General features: G+C 25.2%; 3 protein-coding genes across 3 annotated transcripts; 1 reads left to right on the top strand and 2 right to left on the bottom strand.

The window, feature by feature from the left end:
* The first annotated feature begins 878 nt into the window (after nucleotides 1–878).
* LOC113553524 (DNA/RNA-binding protein KIN17) lies at nucleotides 879–2,781 on the top strand. The gene is made up of 2 exons (XM_026956893.1): nucleotides 879–1,451; nucleotides 1,904–2,781. Exons 1-2 carry the CDS (start codon nucleotides 1,070–1,072, stop codon nucleotides 2,698–2,700), a joined length of 1,179 nt encoding a protein of 392 aa, XP_026812694.1. The 5' UTR covers nucleotides 879–1,069; the 3' UTR covers nucleotides 2,701–2,781.
* A 1,213-nt stretch (nucleotides 2,782–3,994) lies between these two features.
* LOC113551724 (nucleolar protein 58) lies at nucleotides 3,995–8,799 on the bottom strand. The gene is made up of 16 exons (XM_026954143.1): nucleotides 8,588–8,799; nucleotides 8,415–8,491; nucleotides 7,515–7,614; nucleotides 7,229–7,437; nucleotides 6,962–7,161; nucleotides 6,298–6,443; nucleotides 6,083–6,209; nucleotides 5,859–6,022; nucleotides 5,561–5,763; nucleotides 5,377–5,501; nucleotides 5,201–5,323; nucleotides 4,937–5,011; nucleotides 4,390–4,452; nucleotides 4,268–4,327; nucleotides 4,121–4,183; nucleotides 3,995–4,052 (listed from the first exon to the last, which is right to left on the bottom strand). The coding sequence occupies exons 1-16, from the start codon at nucleotides 8,630–8,632 to the stop codon at nucleotides 4,009–4,011; spliced, it is 1,824 nt and encodes a 607-aa protein (XP_026809944.1). The 5' UTR covers nucleotides 8,633–8,799; the 3' UTR covers nucleotides 3,995–4,008.
* A 4,380-nt stretch (nucleotides 8,800–13,179) lies between these two features.
* Nucleotides 13,180–15,899, bottom strand: LOC113553082 (eukaryotic translation initiation factor 1A, X-chromosomal-like). The gene is made up of 6 exons (XM_026956228.1): nucleotides 15,719–15,899; nucleotides 15,519–15,602; nucleotides 14,223–14,326; nucleotides 13,549–13,681; nucleotides 13,369–13,475; nucleotides 13,180–13,290 (listed from the first exon to the last, which is right to left on the bottom strand). Exons 1-6 carry the CDS (start codon nucleotides 15,732–15,734, stop codon nucleotides 13,285–13,287), a joined length of 450 nt encoding a protein of 149 aa, XP_026812029.1. The 5' UTR covers nucleotides 15,735–15,899; the 3' UTR covers nucleotides 13,180–13,284.
* Between the last annotated feature and the right edge of the window lie 2,492 nt (nucleotides 15,900–18,391).

The following is an 18,391-nucleotide window of genomic DNA, read 5'->3' as shown; positions in this document are numbered from 1 at the left end:
AAAAGTGTGCACTGTATTAAATTTAATAATTTATAATATTAAATCCAAATTCGAGACCACGGTTTATTAAGAATATTAAGATATACCTTATCTTATACCTAACCTAACCGTGGTCGAGACAGTACCTAATATTTAAAAATAAAACATTTAGTTTCCATATTTTCTAATTTTTGTCGAACATTAAGGGGTACATCAAACTTTGAAAATATAATAAAATATTGTTTTCATATTCATAAAAAATGTGTTTCTTAATTTCACTATTATATTATAATTGTATATGAACAATCTAACATATAAGTGGTAGTATGGCACGTTCTTGCTAATAAGATGGTAAAATCAGTATTCACCAAAAAATCGAATTAAATAGCATGGTTTTTTTGAAAATCATTTGATCAATACATAACTGCATCGGATATAATCCAGAGTAAAATATTGAAGAACCCTCAAATTCATTTTTTTTAAATTCTTTTGATGTGATATACTACTTAAATGAATGTTTTGAAGTTAAATTATAAATAGAATCCTCATCCTCATTGTTTACTAACATTTAGTTAGTAAATTAGCACATAATATAAATACAAATATACAATAGATAGATTTTTTATATTTTACCTATAACTTAATAACTTTTCATATATTACTAAAACACAGAAACACATAGTTTTGATACTAGAAAAAATTATTATTTATAATTATTAATTATCAATATTTTATTATAGTTATTTTATTTTATTGTAAAATACATGATATTATTTAAATTTATGCGGGAAATGTTGATATAATATACAAAAATATTAGAGCACTTATCAGTTATCACCTTAGATCTGTAAACAAATATTATGCCTACGGTTATCATCTCGATCTCACTCACTTTACTTATCAATATTATGATGGAAATTTTAACAAATAATAAAATATTATAATTATTAGTTTTTTTAATATTACGAACTTACGATCAAATAGTGGCAAGACATAATAATATAATAGTTATAGCCGTATCAGATAGTAGTTTTATTATTTTAGTTAGTAGTTTCACAAAGAACGTGTTAATAGCCACTGCGAATTAACAATGGGTAAAGGTAGAGCAGAGCCAGGAACTCCAAAATATATAGCAAACAAGATTAAGTCCAAAGGATTACAAAAACTAAGATGGTTTTGTCAGATGTGCAACAAACAGTGTCGGGACGAAAATGGCTTCAAGTGTCATACAATGTCTGAATCACATCAACGGCAACTGTTATTATTTGCAGACAATGCGGGACGTTACCTGAGTGATTTCAGTTATGAATTCTCCAAAGGATTTTTATTCTTATTGAAACGGCAGTTTGGTACTAAAAGAGTAAAAGCGAACAAAGTTTACCAGGAATATATTTCAGATCGAAACCATCTACATATGAATGCCACTCAATGGACAACTTTAACTGGATTTGTCAAATGGCTTGGGAAAACAGGTACTTAATAATCTGATATGTTAAAAAATTAAATAGTATTTAGATGCCTACAAATCTTATACAGATTTAATTTTAAATTATTTTGATAACCTAACCTATCATTGTTTATATGAATTTGAGTGATTATTATTGAATTTAGTTCATTATACCTATGTAAAAATGCTAATGAATTATAGCTATTTTAGTTTAATTTATTATTCTAAAAGCTTACATAAATAATATTTTAAGTGAATGAGTGAATCTATTAAAGATAAAAATTATGTTTAAGTTTCATTGAAATAAACATTAGATTAACTTCTTTATATTATTGCATGATAATTTTTATGTATAAAATTCATGTTTGATATTTAAAAAGTATTAAATTTAAGAAATAATAATAATAATAATGTTATTGATTTAATCCTTACAATACATATCAAATAATTAATACCTACATTTGAATTTATTTTTAGGTAAATGTATAGTTGATGAGACAGATGAAGGATGGTTTATAACATACATTGACCGTGATCCAGCAACAATAGAACTTGAAGAAAAAATGAGAAGAAAAGAAAAAGCTGAAAAAGATGATAAAGAACGTGAAATGGACTTTTTACAACGTCAAATTCGAGAAGGTCAAAAAAAAGAATCTATTGAGAAACAAACCGAAGATGGCAATACAAAAGAACTTATCAGGGAAGAAGATGAAAAATTGTCTTTGAATTTAAAAATTGATACTTTTAAAAAACCAGCTGTCGCTCCAATTAAAAATGTTTTAAGTACAGCCGGATCTGACCGCATGTCTATGATATCTAAATCAAGTAGTCGTAAATCTGAGAAACGAAAAATATCTGCTCTTGAAGAAATAATTCAACAAGAGACCAAAAAAAAGAATTACATGAGAAAAGACTATTGGCTACTAGAAAATATTGTTGTAAAAGTAACCACTAAAACTTTAGGCTTAGAATATTTAGGAAAAAAAGGTGTTGTTCTCAAAGTAATAGATAAATATGGTTGTATGGTAAAATTGTTTGATCCAAAAGTGAAATTAAAATTAGATCAAAATCATGTTGAAACTGTTATACCAAATGTTGGTGGCAGAGTAATAGTAGTGAATGGTATGCATGTTGGACGAGAAGCTGAAATAATAAAAATAGATTCAGATAATTTTTGTGTTGATGTCAAGCTCAAAAGTGGACCAGCCATTGGTAAAATCATAACACGTTTGCCATTTGAAGATCTATGTAAACAGCATTTAGCAGAATCATAGTTTTTTAAGTGTAAAATTAAAAAAAATTTGTAAATAATGTAAAAATTTAAAATAAATATAATAACATAGTTTTGATTTTCATTTATAAATATTTAATTTAAAGAAAAACTATATAATAACTTACTTCATTAGTTAAATTACAAGGTACCTACTTCATGAAAATAAAATTAAAATTAATATAACAATTGGAGGAATATTATACCTTACCTTGTGGATTGTGGATGTATAAACCTACTGTTTTCTCCTATTTAAGTTTTTTACGAACCTACCAAAAAGCCAATGTTGGATGGCTGTTTGGTTATTGATAATGCTTCATTATTAATTGTAGTTATGTTAGTTAACAACTTTATTTTTTCAGTTTACAACGAATGGTGTCGCTAGAACATCTTTTGCAATATTTCTGCGGTGTAGTTAACAAAATCTACCCTAACCTAACCTATAATGAACTTACAACTTACCGGCCTTTCAAATTTTTAATAACAATAATTTTTTGGTAGTTAGGGAGATTAGATTTAACTTTAGCAATTTCTTTCTAGGTTATGTCACTGTTATTGTTCATGTTTTCCAAGATTTTAATCTCTTATTCAAAACAGTTGAAGCTTTAGTTAAATTTAAAAGTTTAGTTGATTGCTCATCGCTTCCACGAAACTCCTGTGCCTAATTGAAGTCTCAGTAATGATACAACTGCCCTTTAGTAATAATAATTTTTAAAAATGTAAATTATTACCTATTTTATCAATTTTAAGAAATTCTCATTAATAGTTGTTTCAAATTGTTCATCTTCAATACTACTTTTTTACATTTCAATAGTTCATTAGTATAATAGCTAGTTCTAAATAATGATTATCAATTTTTATTTTTTTTAAATAATTTTTGAAGAATTACACAAATGATTGGTCTTCTTTGAACTGTCATGGCCAGTAAGTCTGGTTCAAAAATTTTCAAGTTTGAAATTTGAACTGAACCAAATATCAAGGGTTTGCGGTTTGATATTCAAACAGTTCGACCCATCACTAGTACACTTGTATTAATAACCTTACAAATAATACAGTAAGCCATACACAAATGCTGCAGTAAATGTTAAAATAATTTTCATTTATAGATTGCGCACTATCATAAAATTAGATCTCATTAAATGGAGCACAAAGACATTGGTTTTCATTAAAAAAAATAAGTACACATATTTAAATTGTGTATCAATTTTGTGTTAAGTATATATTTGTCACAATATATTTTAAAAATTGTACATTATGAATCATTGTTGGAAGCGATAAAATAATAATATTTAACAGTAAAAAATTAAATAAATTATTGATCTTTCTTCTTCTTCTTCTTCTTTTTACCAGATTCAGCTATAAAAAAATTATTAAATTAAAAAAAAAGACCAAATTAGACAATTTTTCATATTGGATCTACTTACTAACTACTTCGTCTACTGAAATATCAGCAACAATGGATTTCTTCTTTTTTTTGGGAGAATTTTCTAGAGTAAAAAAAAAAATAAATTAACAATAATATTTTACAGATAGTAGGTAAGTTGGTTAAATAATAAAGTAATTCATCATACCAATAGCCTCAGTTTCCTCTATTTGACTCTTATTTTTCTTTTTCTTTTTTCCTGATTCAGCTAGAAATATAATAATTAATGATAAATAAGTTTAAATCACCAAACACACAATGTTAACTTACTAACTACTTCAGTAACTGAAGTATCGGCAACAACTGACTTCTTCTTCTTTTTAGTAGCACTTACTGAAAAAAAGATATAGATCAATATCTAATATTAGGATAATGAAAAAGTACTCAAGTAATTTTTTTATTCTTTATTTTAATCACACGTTTAAATGGTTTATCAGAACCTACCTTATAATGTTAACTTTAATATTAGAACAAACAAACTATCAAACGTTCAGTTAAGAACATAATCTGTGATAATTCATCGTTTCAAAAAAAAAATATAATTTCATCAGTCTCTATAAATTATAAGTTATGAGTATGTAAAATATTACATTTAAAAATGCCAAGATATTGTAAAATACTTTAAAAACATTAAAAAGCTAACAAATATATTAGGCTATTAACTTTGAGTGAACTTAGATAAAATCCACAGATGTATGTTTAAAATTTAAATTAAAAAGAATCATAAAAAAAGACAACAAAATTAAAAATAATTAAAATTCACAATTGATCACATTGATTAAAATAATTAGTAAATTATTGATTTAATCATACATACCAACTACATTCTCTTCTTCTACTGGCTCTTCTTGAAGTTCTCTCTTCTTCTTTTTTTTAGATTTAGGCGTTTGTTCTTTAAAAATATAGTTATAATGTTATTAGAAATGGATTTTACATTAAGTAAAATTTAATTAGTAAATAAAAGTAAATTTGCGTTCAATGTATTCATTGAGTTTTTCAAATAAGACACAAGTGATTTAATTATTTATTAATAACTATAACATTCAAAATAATTTCAATAGTATTAAATTGTTGTATTTACCCTGAGTCAATATTGATTCTTGTTCACTTTTAATTGAAATATCAGCACCATTATTAATGGACTTATCCTCGCCATTAGTTTGTTCCTTATTTTTTTTCTTCTTCTTCTTTGGAGGTTGTTGACCTATAGTTACAAAAATGTTAAAATAAAGGAAAAAAGTGAAATAAAAAATGTACCTTCTGATTCTTGTTTGATATCTTTTGCAACCTCTGAATATTCTTCTTTTATGTCTGCATCTTCGATTTTACGTTTGTTGCTAGGAATAGTAGAATCAGCTGCAGCTGAATACTGTACTATTTCTCTAATAATATAATAATATGAATAAATTTTTTTTTATAATGTTTAGAAAAAAAAGTTTACCTTTTAACTTGATATTTTTCAAATTTAGCTTTAGCTTTAGCTGTTCCACTTATTCTTGTCATAGAACCTTCTTCCATAAGGCGAAGTTTATATTCTAAATTAGCCAAATGATTAGTACCCAAATCTAAATTAATTGTTTCAGATTCACCAAATGCATCAAAACGTGCAGCAAGAGCAACTTTTGCTGCTAACATACGAGACATCTAAAAATATAATATTATTGTCAAAAAAAAAAAAAAAATCAATAGTAATATTTAAGATGTATTTTCTAATTTTTTTTTTTAATCATTATACTTACCCTTCCTTTAACTTTAGCAGTTGCTCGACCAACCAAGCTGGAATGATAAATAAGACCATATTTAGGTGTATCATGTTTTTTTTTCAAAGCTCTAAACAATGCTTTTTCAGCTCCACAAAGTTGAATTGTAGATGCAGGCATTTTAGCAACATTTACTAAAGACCCTATAAATCAAAACAATGAATTACAAATACAGTTATTACAAAATTGGAGAAATAAATTACCTCCTTGGGCCAACATTCTAGCTCCAACTAAATCACCAAGAAGTACTGTTACATTGGGTGCTACAGCCATCATTCGAGACTTTAAATAATCAGATAGCGAAGTTCGGTAAGTTGAGATATCTAATATCTGTAAATAAACAATTAATAATATTTTATTAAAAATTTTTTTTTCTTAATAAGTTAATTGCAATGTATTATAAGACAATAAAAATTACCTCATCACACATTTGTACTATATGTTGTATATCATCTTCAGCAATCTCAGTTCCCATAGATATTTCTGCAGCAGTCTTAACTTGATCCTCTAAAGTGGGACTTAAAATAGAAGATAAATCTATTGATTTGGCATTTTCTCTCATACCTAATTAAAATAAAATATATTTTATAACACTTAATTAAACAATTAATACTCAAGTACAAAATTTTTTTAATTAAATCTAATTTATTTTTAAAGGGGGATAACCTTAACATAATAACTGCTAAACTTATATAGTTAATTTATTATTCAACAATTTAAATCTCACTTAATATATTATGTCAAACGTAATTCACTTATTACCCAAGCTATGTAATTATGATTCAAATTTTCTATACGTAATGATAATAAAATAAACAATAAAAAAAAAAAATTAAATTTATGTATTTATTTAATTTTTTTTTATTTTGTAATACTCTATGAACAGTCTTTAGTGTTTGAAAAAGATTGAACTTTATTTTTATTATTGAGTTAGATAGTTATTTCCTAGAAGAAAGTGAATAATATATTTAATTTTATAAATAATACTAAAAAAATTTAAGACTAAAAGAAGCAAATACAAAATATAAGTTACTAAACAATAAAAAAAAAAAATCGTAGTATACCAGTTGGCAGTTGCTTACCAAGTGTTTTGATGGTTTTAACATATTCTAAATTGTCTGTAAGAATCTTTCCAAGCTCTGGGAAATGCCAACCGTACCATTCTCTACATCTCATTATGTAATTATTTACTTCTTTATCAAGTTCATCCAATAAACCAATTGCTTGAACTATCATTGTATCAATTTTATCTGGGCTAAATTTTAGCTTATATCGTGACAAACTATGAAAAATAAATAATTTTTAAAACTGAATTGCAAATAAATATAATATATATATATATATATTACCTATGGGCAAGACCTAAAGACATAGCTGTCAAGTCTTTTTTAGGAAGGCCAACTAATAAATTTTCAAACTGAGACCGAATGCATCGTAACAAATCTGCTGCAGAAGAACTTGAAACGCAGCTGATATTGAATTTTTCTTTAATAGCTGCACCCAATTTTGGGTCAGCAACCATTAATGAATCACTACTATTGACATGTGATTTGATTACCTAAAAATAGAAAAAAACGTTAAAAAGAATAATAATAAAAAGTATCTAAAAATTTATAATTTGTTCTAATGACATACTTTTTTCAAAGATTTGCATAATTTTCCTTCAATTAAGGAAGCAGCTGACGCTAAAGCTTCTGTGGTATCATCAAATTTTTGAAAATGTTTTAACTTTATGCTGTAATTAAATAATTGTTTAATATTTAGTTCTATAAATAATTAAGTTTTTAAATGTATATTAAAAAAAAAAAAAAAAAACACTTCTAGTAAAATAATGTCTGTTCACACTTTCTTAATAAAAAAATCAATATACCTAAATATGTACTCATCATGAAAATTTAAATATATGTTTAAAATTTAGTATTTTTTCAACTATGATAGAATAACATCAACATTAATTTTTCATCACATTTGTTATAGAATTAAAAAACTATTTTTTGTGAAAATATTTGAATATTAGATAGTATTTGTAAGTGGCATACTAATATCAAATTTATAATTTATAATTGTATAACCCCTCAAAATAAAATTAAAGTTACGGCACTGTTTCCAGTAACAACAGTTTTCAAGTTTTATTTATTATAATTTATGGTATACAAAATTGGCTAGGTGAAATGCAAGACAGAGATTAGTGTGATTTATTGAATTTTGAAAATCTGAAATGTGATATAACTTTGAATATGGTTTATCAAATTTACTAAAAGGTTAGATCGGGGACTGAAACTGGTAAATAAAGTAGATAGTTGACCAATAACCAGAGTTAACAAGTACATAAATTGATCATCAAAGAACAGCTAAAACAACAAAATTAATTAAAATACATAATTTCTAGTTATAATTTATGTGCTTAAAAAATGGCAACTATAAAAAATTAAAACTAGCCAGTTTAACATTTATTCTACAATAAATATTAATATTTCAATTTTATTATATCTAATACGAAAAATTCTAAAAAAATAAATAGAAACCCATAGTTACATTTTAGTCGTTGCTTCTGGTGATTCGAAGTGACTGTACAAATCACTGACATTTTTTAATTTGTTTTCGTCCAGTAACTGAAACACAAAACGTTACACGTATTATTATCGACATTTTAGACAAATATAAACGTGGTGATGTTTAAAATATTGCTTATAAAAACGTCAATATACCTTAAATATAGCGTATCCAGCAGAAGTTTCGAATAAAACCAACATATTGGTTGTTGTTTAGGATCGTCAATTGTAGAAAACCATACAAAACAAATAAGTTGTATTAAAATAAGAAAATTTGAATCAATAAACACAACACTCAACTAGTAAAACAGACATGATACACGCACGTGTTAGGTTTGGGTTTTCAAACAACATTGAATTTAATAACTGGGAAATGTATTCAACACCCGTCATTTTTTAAGGTTAGGTTACCGCAAGTCATGGAGTAAAAATATATACAAAATAAAAATGTTTAAATCGTGTTCGAATCCATAGAAAAACCACAAACTACTATCACACTATCACAAAATAATTCAAAAATACTGGCAGAACCATATAGACTAGGGATGGCCAACCAGTCGATCGCAAGATGAAATTGAGTCAATCACGACTTTTCTATGACTACACCCTTTCGCATTTTCTTAAATTTTTGAATTTTTTTCAGAAAACAATTAAAATATTTTTTTTTGTACATTTGTACCTATATACATATTTGTATATCCCATGAATGTATAAATTATATTTAGAAAAAAGCAATAATTAACTATTAAAAACGAGATTATACACAGCTATATTGACAACCTTTTTTTTTTTTTGATTGATCGCGACAACCTAGAAAATCTCGGAGATCGATCACAACACACAAGTTGATTAAAGTTGGCCACCCCTGATATAGACCTATAAACTAGTTTATAACTATGTTTTCCCACATTTTTTAACTATACAGACATACAGCGTGTATCGTGAAGTTCTGACAAATTAATAGAAGCCTGTTGTATTACACATGTAATATAAATACATTTTATAAAAAGAATTATTGAAAATTTAGTTATATTTAATGATATAGTATTAAATTTGTATATAGTTATTACATTACAAATTGTTAAATTAATTTTTTCAACTAGGTAGTTAAGTTACTTTAAAATCTAACCTTCAAATGTGGGCAGTGCAATATAGTATATGATTCACGGAAAAACGATCAAGGTAAAAAAGAACACGAAAAAATAGGACAATTTAATATTAATTGAATATTTGAATATGAAAATTAAAAAATGATCACTTAGGTACTACATTTACAATTTACACAACCTGTATGCACACATATAGAAATTGTCTACATTGAACTTTTTAAAAACGATCGGTATCTAATCTCCTCGTGAAAAATGTATTATATTTAATATAATTTTTAAAAATATTGAAATATAAAATACCTATATATTTCTTTTGAAAAATGAATCTTTTGAATGTTGTTTTCTTAAAACTACAAACATAAAATTAAATGTAAAAATATAAAAATGTATTTTTCATTCTTCATCTTTACATGGATAGTAGGTAGTAGGTTACTACCTAGTATATTTTTATATATTTAATCTATATACATATAGGAGACCGCCCCTATTCACTCGTCAACGCCCAGACCGAACCGCTGGGTCTAGATACACAAAACGTTGTACATATAGGGGCGCACTAAGAAAGGATTTTTCAAATTTCGACCTCTCAGGGGGTAAAAGGGGGGTTATTTATATAGCTATAGATATGTGTACTTTTGTATTGTTTAATAATTGTTTGTTATTTCTTTTAAGCGGTTGCTATGTAGGATACTAAAAACATAAAAAAAAAACATATCTAAAGTAATAAGACATATTTTTAGTATCCTAGCAAGTAGCAACCGCTTAGAAGAAATAACAAACAATTAAAAAATACATAATCCATAGTTATATAAAAAAAAACCCTTTTACCCCCTTATTAGAGGTCGAATTTTGAAAAATCCTTTCTTAGTGCGCCCCTACATTGCTTAAGGAACCTCTGTACAAAATTTCAAGTTTTTAGACCCAGTGGTTCGGTTTAGCCGTTTGGGCATTGATGAGTGAATTACCTTATAGATAAAAGTTATACTGAGAAGTGAGAATATGTTTTTCTTTGTGGTGTCATAAAAATACATGCAACTATTGGATAGGGCCCACTGGAATTTTTTTTTAAACTAATAAATATATAATAGTACATTTTAAATAATAACGCCGCTGTTGTCTGACGTATTTCACTTCTATTGCATCTTTTGCGACTATTAAACACGTATTTATTCGAATACACTTTGAAAACCGTTTGATCGACGAAGCTTCATACAATATTAACGCATCTAATATACAGGCAACGCCGTGACGGAATAACTAGTACAATATTATATTAACTTGGTTTAGTATAGATTATAGATTTATAGACTATAAAGTAAAATACATTTTTTATTAGAAAAATGTACATAATAATATTGCTATTTTAGTTTTTTACGACCAATTAAACAAATGTTACCAGTAACATGCAAAATTTTTATATATTATATATTTATTACGCTTATAAAATTATAATATGATAATAATTAATAATAATTTGATATTTACAAATTTTTTTTGGGGGATAATTATTTGTATACAATGTCTATATGTGTACACATGTGGCTTATGTGTGTAAATAATCATTTTTTAATTTTTATAATCAATTAATATATTTAAAATTTTTAAAAATTGTTCTTTTTCCTTGATACTTTTACCGATTACTATGTTATATTCTGTGCACATACTAAGATCTATAAATCTATAATACTATAGTCTATAATAATAGTAACCTTCTTTATAAGTAGATCTTGGTTTCTTCCTTCAGGCATCAGGTTTCAATTTAGGTAATTATTATGTACCTGCCTATTACCATTATTATTTATGAAATAAAAACTTGCATGGTGTTAATGGGAATATAAATATGATATACTTATACCAAGAAAAAAATACACTGTGAATCATGACCCGTAGTCCCATAAAATTAATTTATCGTTATCAATTATTAATTAATTACCATTTTTAATATAAATAGAAATCCATTTGTTTTATGAATTTGAAATTATACACAATGCTACTTTTGATAAGTGTGATTTTTAACTAATTACCAAAACTATATTGACCTGTTAATTATGATTATAGTACTATACTACAGTGGGAACTTAAGTGTTCTATAGTCATATATAATATATATATATATAGAGTGAAACAAAACAATTTCAATTGCTTCACCAACATTTTTTTCATTCAGTTTAAACTATTTTTTTAAGTTTACAGCTAAGTATTTAATAGAGAGCAGGGAGTTGCTCACATATTAACATATAAATTATTAAAACGATTTCATGTCAAATGTACTGTAAGTCAAATTCTTATAATAAACATATATGCAATAAAATAATAAAAATATTTATTAACTATTTAATAACTTTTAACTATTAATTAACATTAATTATATTTATATAAGTAGGTAGGTTATCTAACCTAACCTATATCTATTAATGTTAAAGCTAGGGTTATGCAGACGAAGTTACCTTATACTTAAAATTACATCAATATTCAATATTAATATTTATTTTGAATTAATATGATTTGGTACCTGCTACCTTTTTTTAATTTTTTTTTTATTCAAAATGTTATTTAAGATACTGAATTTGAAAATTAAAAACATAGAAAATTGATACTCTTTTAGATTTATTTTAGAAGAGAACACTACAAATGGGTTAGTTTTACAATGATAAAATATGTATGCATCTTTCTTTCTTGTCTTCATCTTTTGAAAGTAGTTAAAAGTAAAAATGTATTAATCTCACATTTGAAAGGGTTTTTTTGCATTATTTTCAAAATATTTTAGCTCTTTTGGTGCTATTAACTATTAAGTAGATATGGCCGTTTTACATTTTCTATTTTTTTTTGTTTTTGATTTAAATAATATGATTTATTTTGATGAGAAAAAAATTTGACAATTTAATACAAGGTTATTTTCAAGCTGTTCTTCTCATTTTAAATTCTGGGCCGAGCGATGAATGTACTAATTTAACAATTCTTGACGTCAACATCTACTGCCTATTATACAAGTGTTGTACATAAAAAAATGATAGTAATTTTCATTTTTAGTGATATGTAAAAATGTTTCACAATGTACAGAATGGACCTTGTATACATTTTTTTAAATTTTTATTTCAGTTGAATAGCAAATTGTAATGTTATAATATAGCTGATCATATTTTTGTTCACTATAATTATTATTATACATTTTATGTGAAATTACTGTATAAGTACACAAGTTTACTGTAAAGAAAAGGGTTCCTTTAGAAAAATAACTAAGTGATTGATGCATTTGATAATGAGTTTAGATTTTATAGAAGGTAGAACTAATACTTTATAATTATTTTAATATATTATATTAATTCACATCATACAATATGAAATATATTCCAGTTTTTTACCTCGAAACCTTGTTGACACTTATCATTATTTAATTATTTTAAATTTATAACTGAGTAAAAAAAATATATATACTAATTTGTTCTTATTTATTATATTGTTTTATATATAAAAAAAAATAGCAATTAATTAATTATAATAAAAAGGAACCTGTCTCTAATAAATTAAATATTTTTTCTAAAGAATTATTACAATTCTTAAATAAATTCTATTTGAATCAAATTTTGAAGAAATAGTATCATAAGAACAGATCACATACAGAGTATAGACACACACAAATTAATAATCACGTAAGTATATATTTATTTAAATTTGTTGTTGATTATAATCTGATTCTTAGACAAATGACATCACCGTACAGCTAACATACTATTTGAAATAAATTTAAATCTGAAAATTAAAAAAAAAAAAATTATTATTTATTTATCAGAATAATTAATTATGGTTATATAATCGTATTAATCTTACATTATCAACAGCATTGTCTGCTTCTTCGTCATCGCTAATATCATCTCCGAATTCAATATCTTCATCCAATCCATCATCAACAAACGTGACAGTATCATTGATGCGAACTAAAGATAATACATTTTTATGTCAATTATATTTTAAATATCTTTATAAATTAATTGATGAAATCATTTTTACCAGTTTCTGGAAATTCTCCATATGTTTTCAAGTTACGAGCTTCATCTGGTGTATACTTCAAAATTACATCAGCTTTTGTGTCTTGATATTCACGTAAACCTATTAATACTATATCAGCTTGATTAATCCACACCTAAAATCAAAAATCTATTAGACAAAATAGCCATTTCCAATCAGTTTCGGATTAATAATTATTTGAACAAAATAAAAAGAATATTAGAGAAAAACATTATTTTAAAATAATAATATTATAAAAATTTTTTTTTATAATTTTGTTACCAACCTATAAATAACTAAATTTAAAACGTTGCATTCAGTTAATTAATGTTGTTAGTTTTAATATTGGAGAGAATTGATCTATTATAAATCTTAAAGGTAGAAACATTATGTATGTTTGAATGTTAGTTTTTTCTTAAACTAAAATTCTGTAAGTTGTAAGCATTTAAATTATAATATTTTACATACTCATACCTTAATTAAACATTTGAATATTGACAATGTTGTCGACTTTTAATTTTAACAATATATTCAAAATTAAATAAGGTTGAGGTCTTGAGGATAGTGTTTCATTATTTAATTAGAATAACGTAAGATAACGTTGAATAAAATGTGAGAGATTTAGATACTTAGATATAGTTAATATAAATATTTACAATATTAATTAATTTTAATACCTTTTTCCGAAGTTTTCCTCGTATGTGACAAAGTCGTTTAACACCATCGAAGCACATAGCTTCTAAACGACCATTTCCCAACATTTTGGTAACTTGAGCATATTCTGTAAAAAAAAAAATGTAAAGCTATTGTACATACAATATTTTTATCAATAATAAAATAAATATCTTAATAATTGAGAAATAAATAAAATTAAAGTAATAGAACAAATTATCTTTCGATTTTTGTTTAATAAGAACTTAATTTAACAGTAGTTATAATGTATTATATACTATAATAATTACTATTCATTTTATTTATAGAAGAGTGAGATTAAAACTGTTAATTGTACTTTAAAGTGTATCTACAATCTACATTAACTGTTTTAAATTCATTAAGTGAAAACCAATGAATGTATTTGGTTTTACAAATTATTTTATGTTACTCTGATATGCAGTCTACATATTATATATGAGATTCACATACATATTTTTACTTAGATATTATATCTACCTCAAACATTTTTTTCCAATTCTTAACTTTTTTAGCAAAATCTAATAAGCTGTGTTACTTCAAAAATTTTATTTCAATATTTTCACTCATGGCTATAGTTTTATAGAAATTATTTAAAAATATGTTAGGCATACATATCAACAGCACAACCAACAGATAAACTTACGTACTGGAATCAATTATAATATCTGACCACAAACTCATATCAATTGTTTGTAAAAGTACTATTTAATAATTTATTATTTAAACCAGTCATTTAGTATTAAATTTATTTATTTTTTTAAATTAGTATGAATAGTATTTTTAAAAAAACAATTCTAATTTATTGATTTTTTAATTGATTTTTATATTTACTTAAATAATGCATTAAGATTACTTTTTACAAAAAATAAGTGAAAGTTGAAATTGAGCACTTGTTGTTATAAAGTTACAAGTGTCTCAAATTGAAAACTACTATTTAAATCTGAATTGATAAATATAAATATATTTATATATATATATTAAAACTAAAAATATTTCAATAATTCAGTAAAATTATATTTTAAGTCTAATTAAAATTTAATACATTTTATAAACCTAAGTTATTTTTCTTATTGTTCAATGTTCAATGTGTGTGTTTACACAATTCCAAGGTTATAATATTCATTAACTTGTTTATATATTTTTACATTTTTTTGAACACATATAAAAACAATGTCTTAACGCTTTAACCTAAACTTTTATTACGCACTATTTATCCTAAATTACTCATTTTAAAAGCAGTACATGCAGCCTATATTGAATATTTGATAAAATATTATTACCTTGGCCATCTTCTTTGAATACCAATTCACGCTTCTCGGTTTCATTTTCGTTTTTACCACGCCTACGATTTTTACCTCCCTTTCCTAAGGGAAAAAAACAATTTTAAAAAGTAAGATAAAATAAGATGGATAAGTAATTACAGATATCAAAAACATTGGATTGAGTAATTAAACGCTTAAAACCTGAACGTATTACTTACCTTTATTTTTAGGCATTATGTATTGATGACTGACGTGACTTCAGGTTATAAGTTCGTTGGTCAATGAATCGGTAGATGCCTTGATGATAAACAATTTTTTAACTAAAAAATTAACAATTCTTTTCTCAAATGCCAATTAGAAAATAGAAATATGAAAAGGAACGCGTAACGCGTTATCAAAATCATCAGTCCACTTTGATTTAAAGAACATGATTACTGATTACATAGTAATGATGGTTAGGGATCACTTACCTTTTGTTCCACAATTTAGTTGTTCCATAATCAATTTGTTCTAATTGAATTAATATCCAAACCCAAAATGTACTGTAATTCGTGCAATATGTTTATTTCATAATAAGCGCTATTGCGAGAGTACTTGAATAATAAACTCTGTAGATGTTTCTACACGAGAATAGTAGATAAAAATTACATACATTAATTCCTGGATATGTGATGTGGAAATTCTTATAAAAATGAAATAATATGTTCATTCCTTCACGTCGAAAAACAGCTAGGTACGTATATTAGTTCGAGTATTTAATGTACAAAATTAACCAATATGATTATGTTAAACATTTAAGTTTCTGAAATAAGTTAGTAAACCAAATATTATAATATAATTTTTTTTTAATTACAAATTATTATACGTATTAAAATGTATTATTAGATTGATAACTTATAATTTTTTACTATTACCGATTAGTTATGTGTAATAATATATTATGCAATGTAGGAAACTAGGAATTTAAACATGTATTTTTGACCTGCTAGGTCTCGTGTAGGAACTTATATTCGCTCAGTTTTATGTCTATAATTAGTTCGTAGAGCTTTCATTTCATATTCCTGATACGTGAATTGTGTCGTTGGCAGCATTTAAACCTATAAAAACAGTTCTTGTGATTTTTTTTTATTCAAATTCGTCCTCTATGTATTGTGTAAGGTATTAAGGTGTAGTACTTATGTTCGAACGCGGATCTATTATCGCGCCATAGTCCAATTAGATAATCTCGCTAGGGCCTAGGCTCTAGACCGTGCAACGGGTGGCGAATCTTCTCGAGCTGGTTTTACTCTCTCCCCCTCCTAAGTTCACCGCTGTCTCGTTTGTCACGAGTGCTGACTTAAAAGCTGTGCCGCCAGCTTTTTAAACTGGTATTCTACTCTTTTCCAGGCGATCAGGATTTACTATATAATAATAAAAAAAATTAATGAAATATACAATGTGCGCATGGATGAATGCGTAATTGCTGTAATTTTACAAGCTATAAAATTCATTATGGGTCATGGTTTGAAATAATCATATTATATTTTACAAAAAACGCAAAAAACATGAATAATCCCCATACTACTCGGGTTAAAGTAGCAATCTTAGCATAGCGCCACCTGTGGTCGTTTAATCGTGCGACTCATTTCGGTAGGCTTTTCATGCGGGAGGATATATGAGTTTGGTCTCCTTATTCTAGTCTTCATGGTTATATTATTATATAATAGTATTGATAAAAATGATAAAAACATGTATAATATAATGAAATTGTTGTAAATAGTAAAAATAAAATATTTATAGTAATTAATATAAGTAGATATTAAACACAATACCTTGATGATAATCTTTAAAATCTCGATTTGAATAATAGAATGAAAATGGATTGAACTAGGTATGTACTTGTTTTAATCTTTCAACCCAACTGACTACCCTCTTCCTTTTATTTCTTGGTTTGTTTAAATGTCCTAACTATGGTTCGACTTATTTTAATTACAGTTAGGTTTTGTTAACGTAATGACGTCTATATCCCAGTCATATTTTATCGCCCCATATGCATTTTATCAAGATATTATTTTTAATATCTACTTATATTAATTAGTATACATTATATATAACTGCTTACGTTAATTTTATTATATTATACACATTTTTATCGATACTATAATATACTAATATAACAATATTATATTATGCTCTAAAATATATATAAAACTATTTTACTTGACTTTTATATTATATTATTATATTATAATTAAATTTCTAAATTTTATATTGACGAAATATATTCCATGTGATATATTGGTTTCGCGGTATTTTATCAGTAATTCATAATTTTTGTGCTCGCATCTAGTTCTTTGATATTGCGGTATGTTGATATAATTTTCTTTTGGATAATGTAGTATTTAATTATTTTAATAATATACGTTTATACCTATTAAATTAAATTATATAACTCAAAATTTATTAATACCATTCTGTAAGTATCGTAAATACCGTAGATATTTTAAGTTCAAAATTTGGAAAAATCGATATTTAAACAAAAAATAACGATTTTAGTTATTTTACTGTCTTTTAAAATTATTATGTTTTGGAATATGTTACTATTATGCACGATGTACATACAAACTTTTACCAGGTGGTTATTCGTTTTAAAATTGCACTAACAAAAATATACATCAATGTTTGTTCTTACCTAACCATATGTGTATGTATACTATTTATTTATAAAGGTCTCGAAACAGACATATTTATTTTGTAGTGCTTACACTATTTTATAGTAAGATGATCGAAATGTTTACTTAGATGTTAATAAATAAACAAATAATTTATATTGTACCTATTCAAAGAATTTTCTTACTCTATTTATTGCAAGACGAGTTGTATGTTGGTTTGTTGTGATTTTTTTAACAATA

The sequence above is a fragment of the Rhopalosiphum maidis genome, chromosome 2 (assembly GCF_003676215.2).
Source record: "Rhopalosiphum maidis isolate BTI-1 chromosome 2, ASM367621v3, whole genome shotgun sequence".
NCBI lineage: Eukaryota > Metazoa > Arthropoda > Insecta > Hemiptera > Aphididae > Rhopalosiphum > Rhopalosiphum maidis.
Note: the sequence above shows the minus strand (reverse complement) of the source record. Positions and strands in the feature narration are given on the sequence as shown.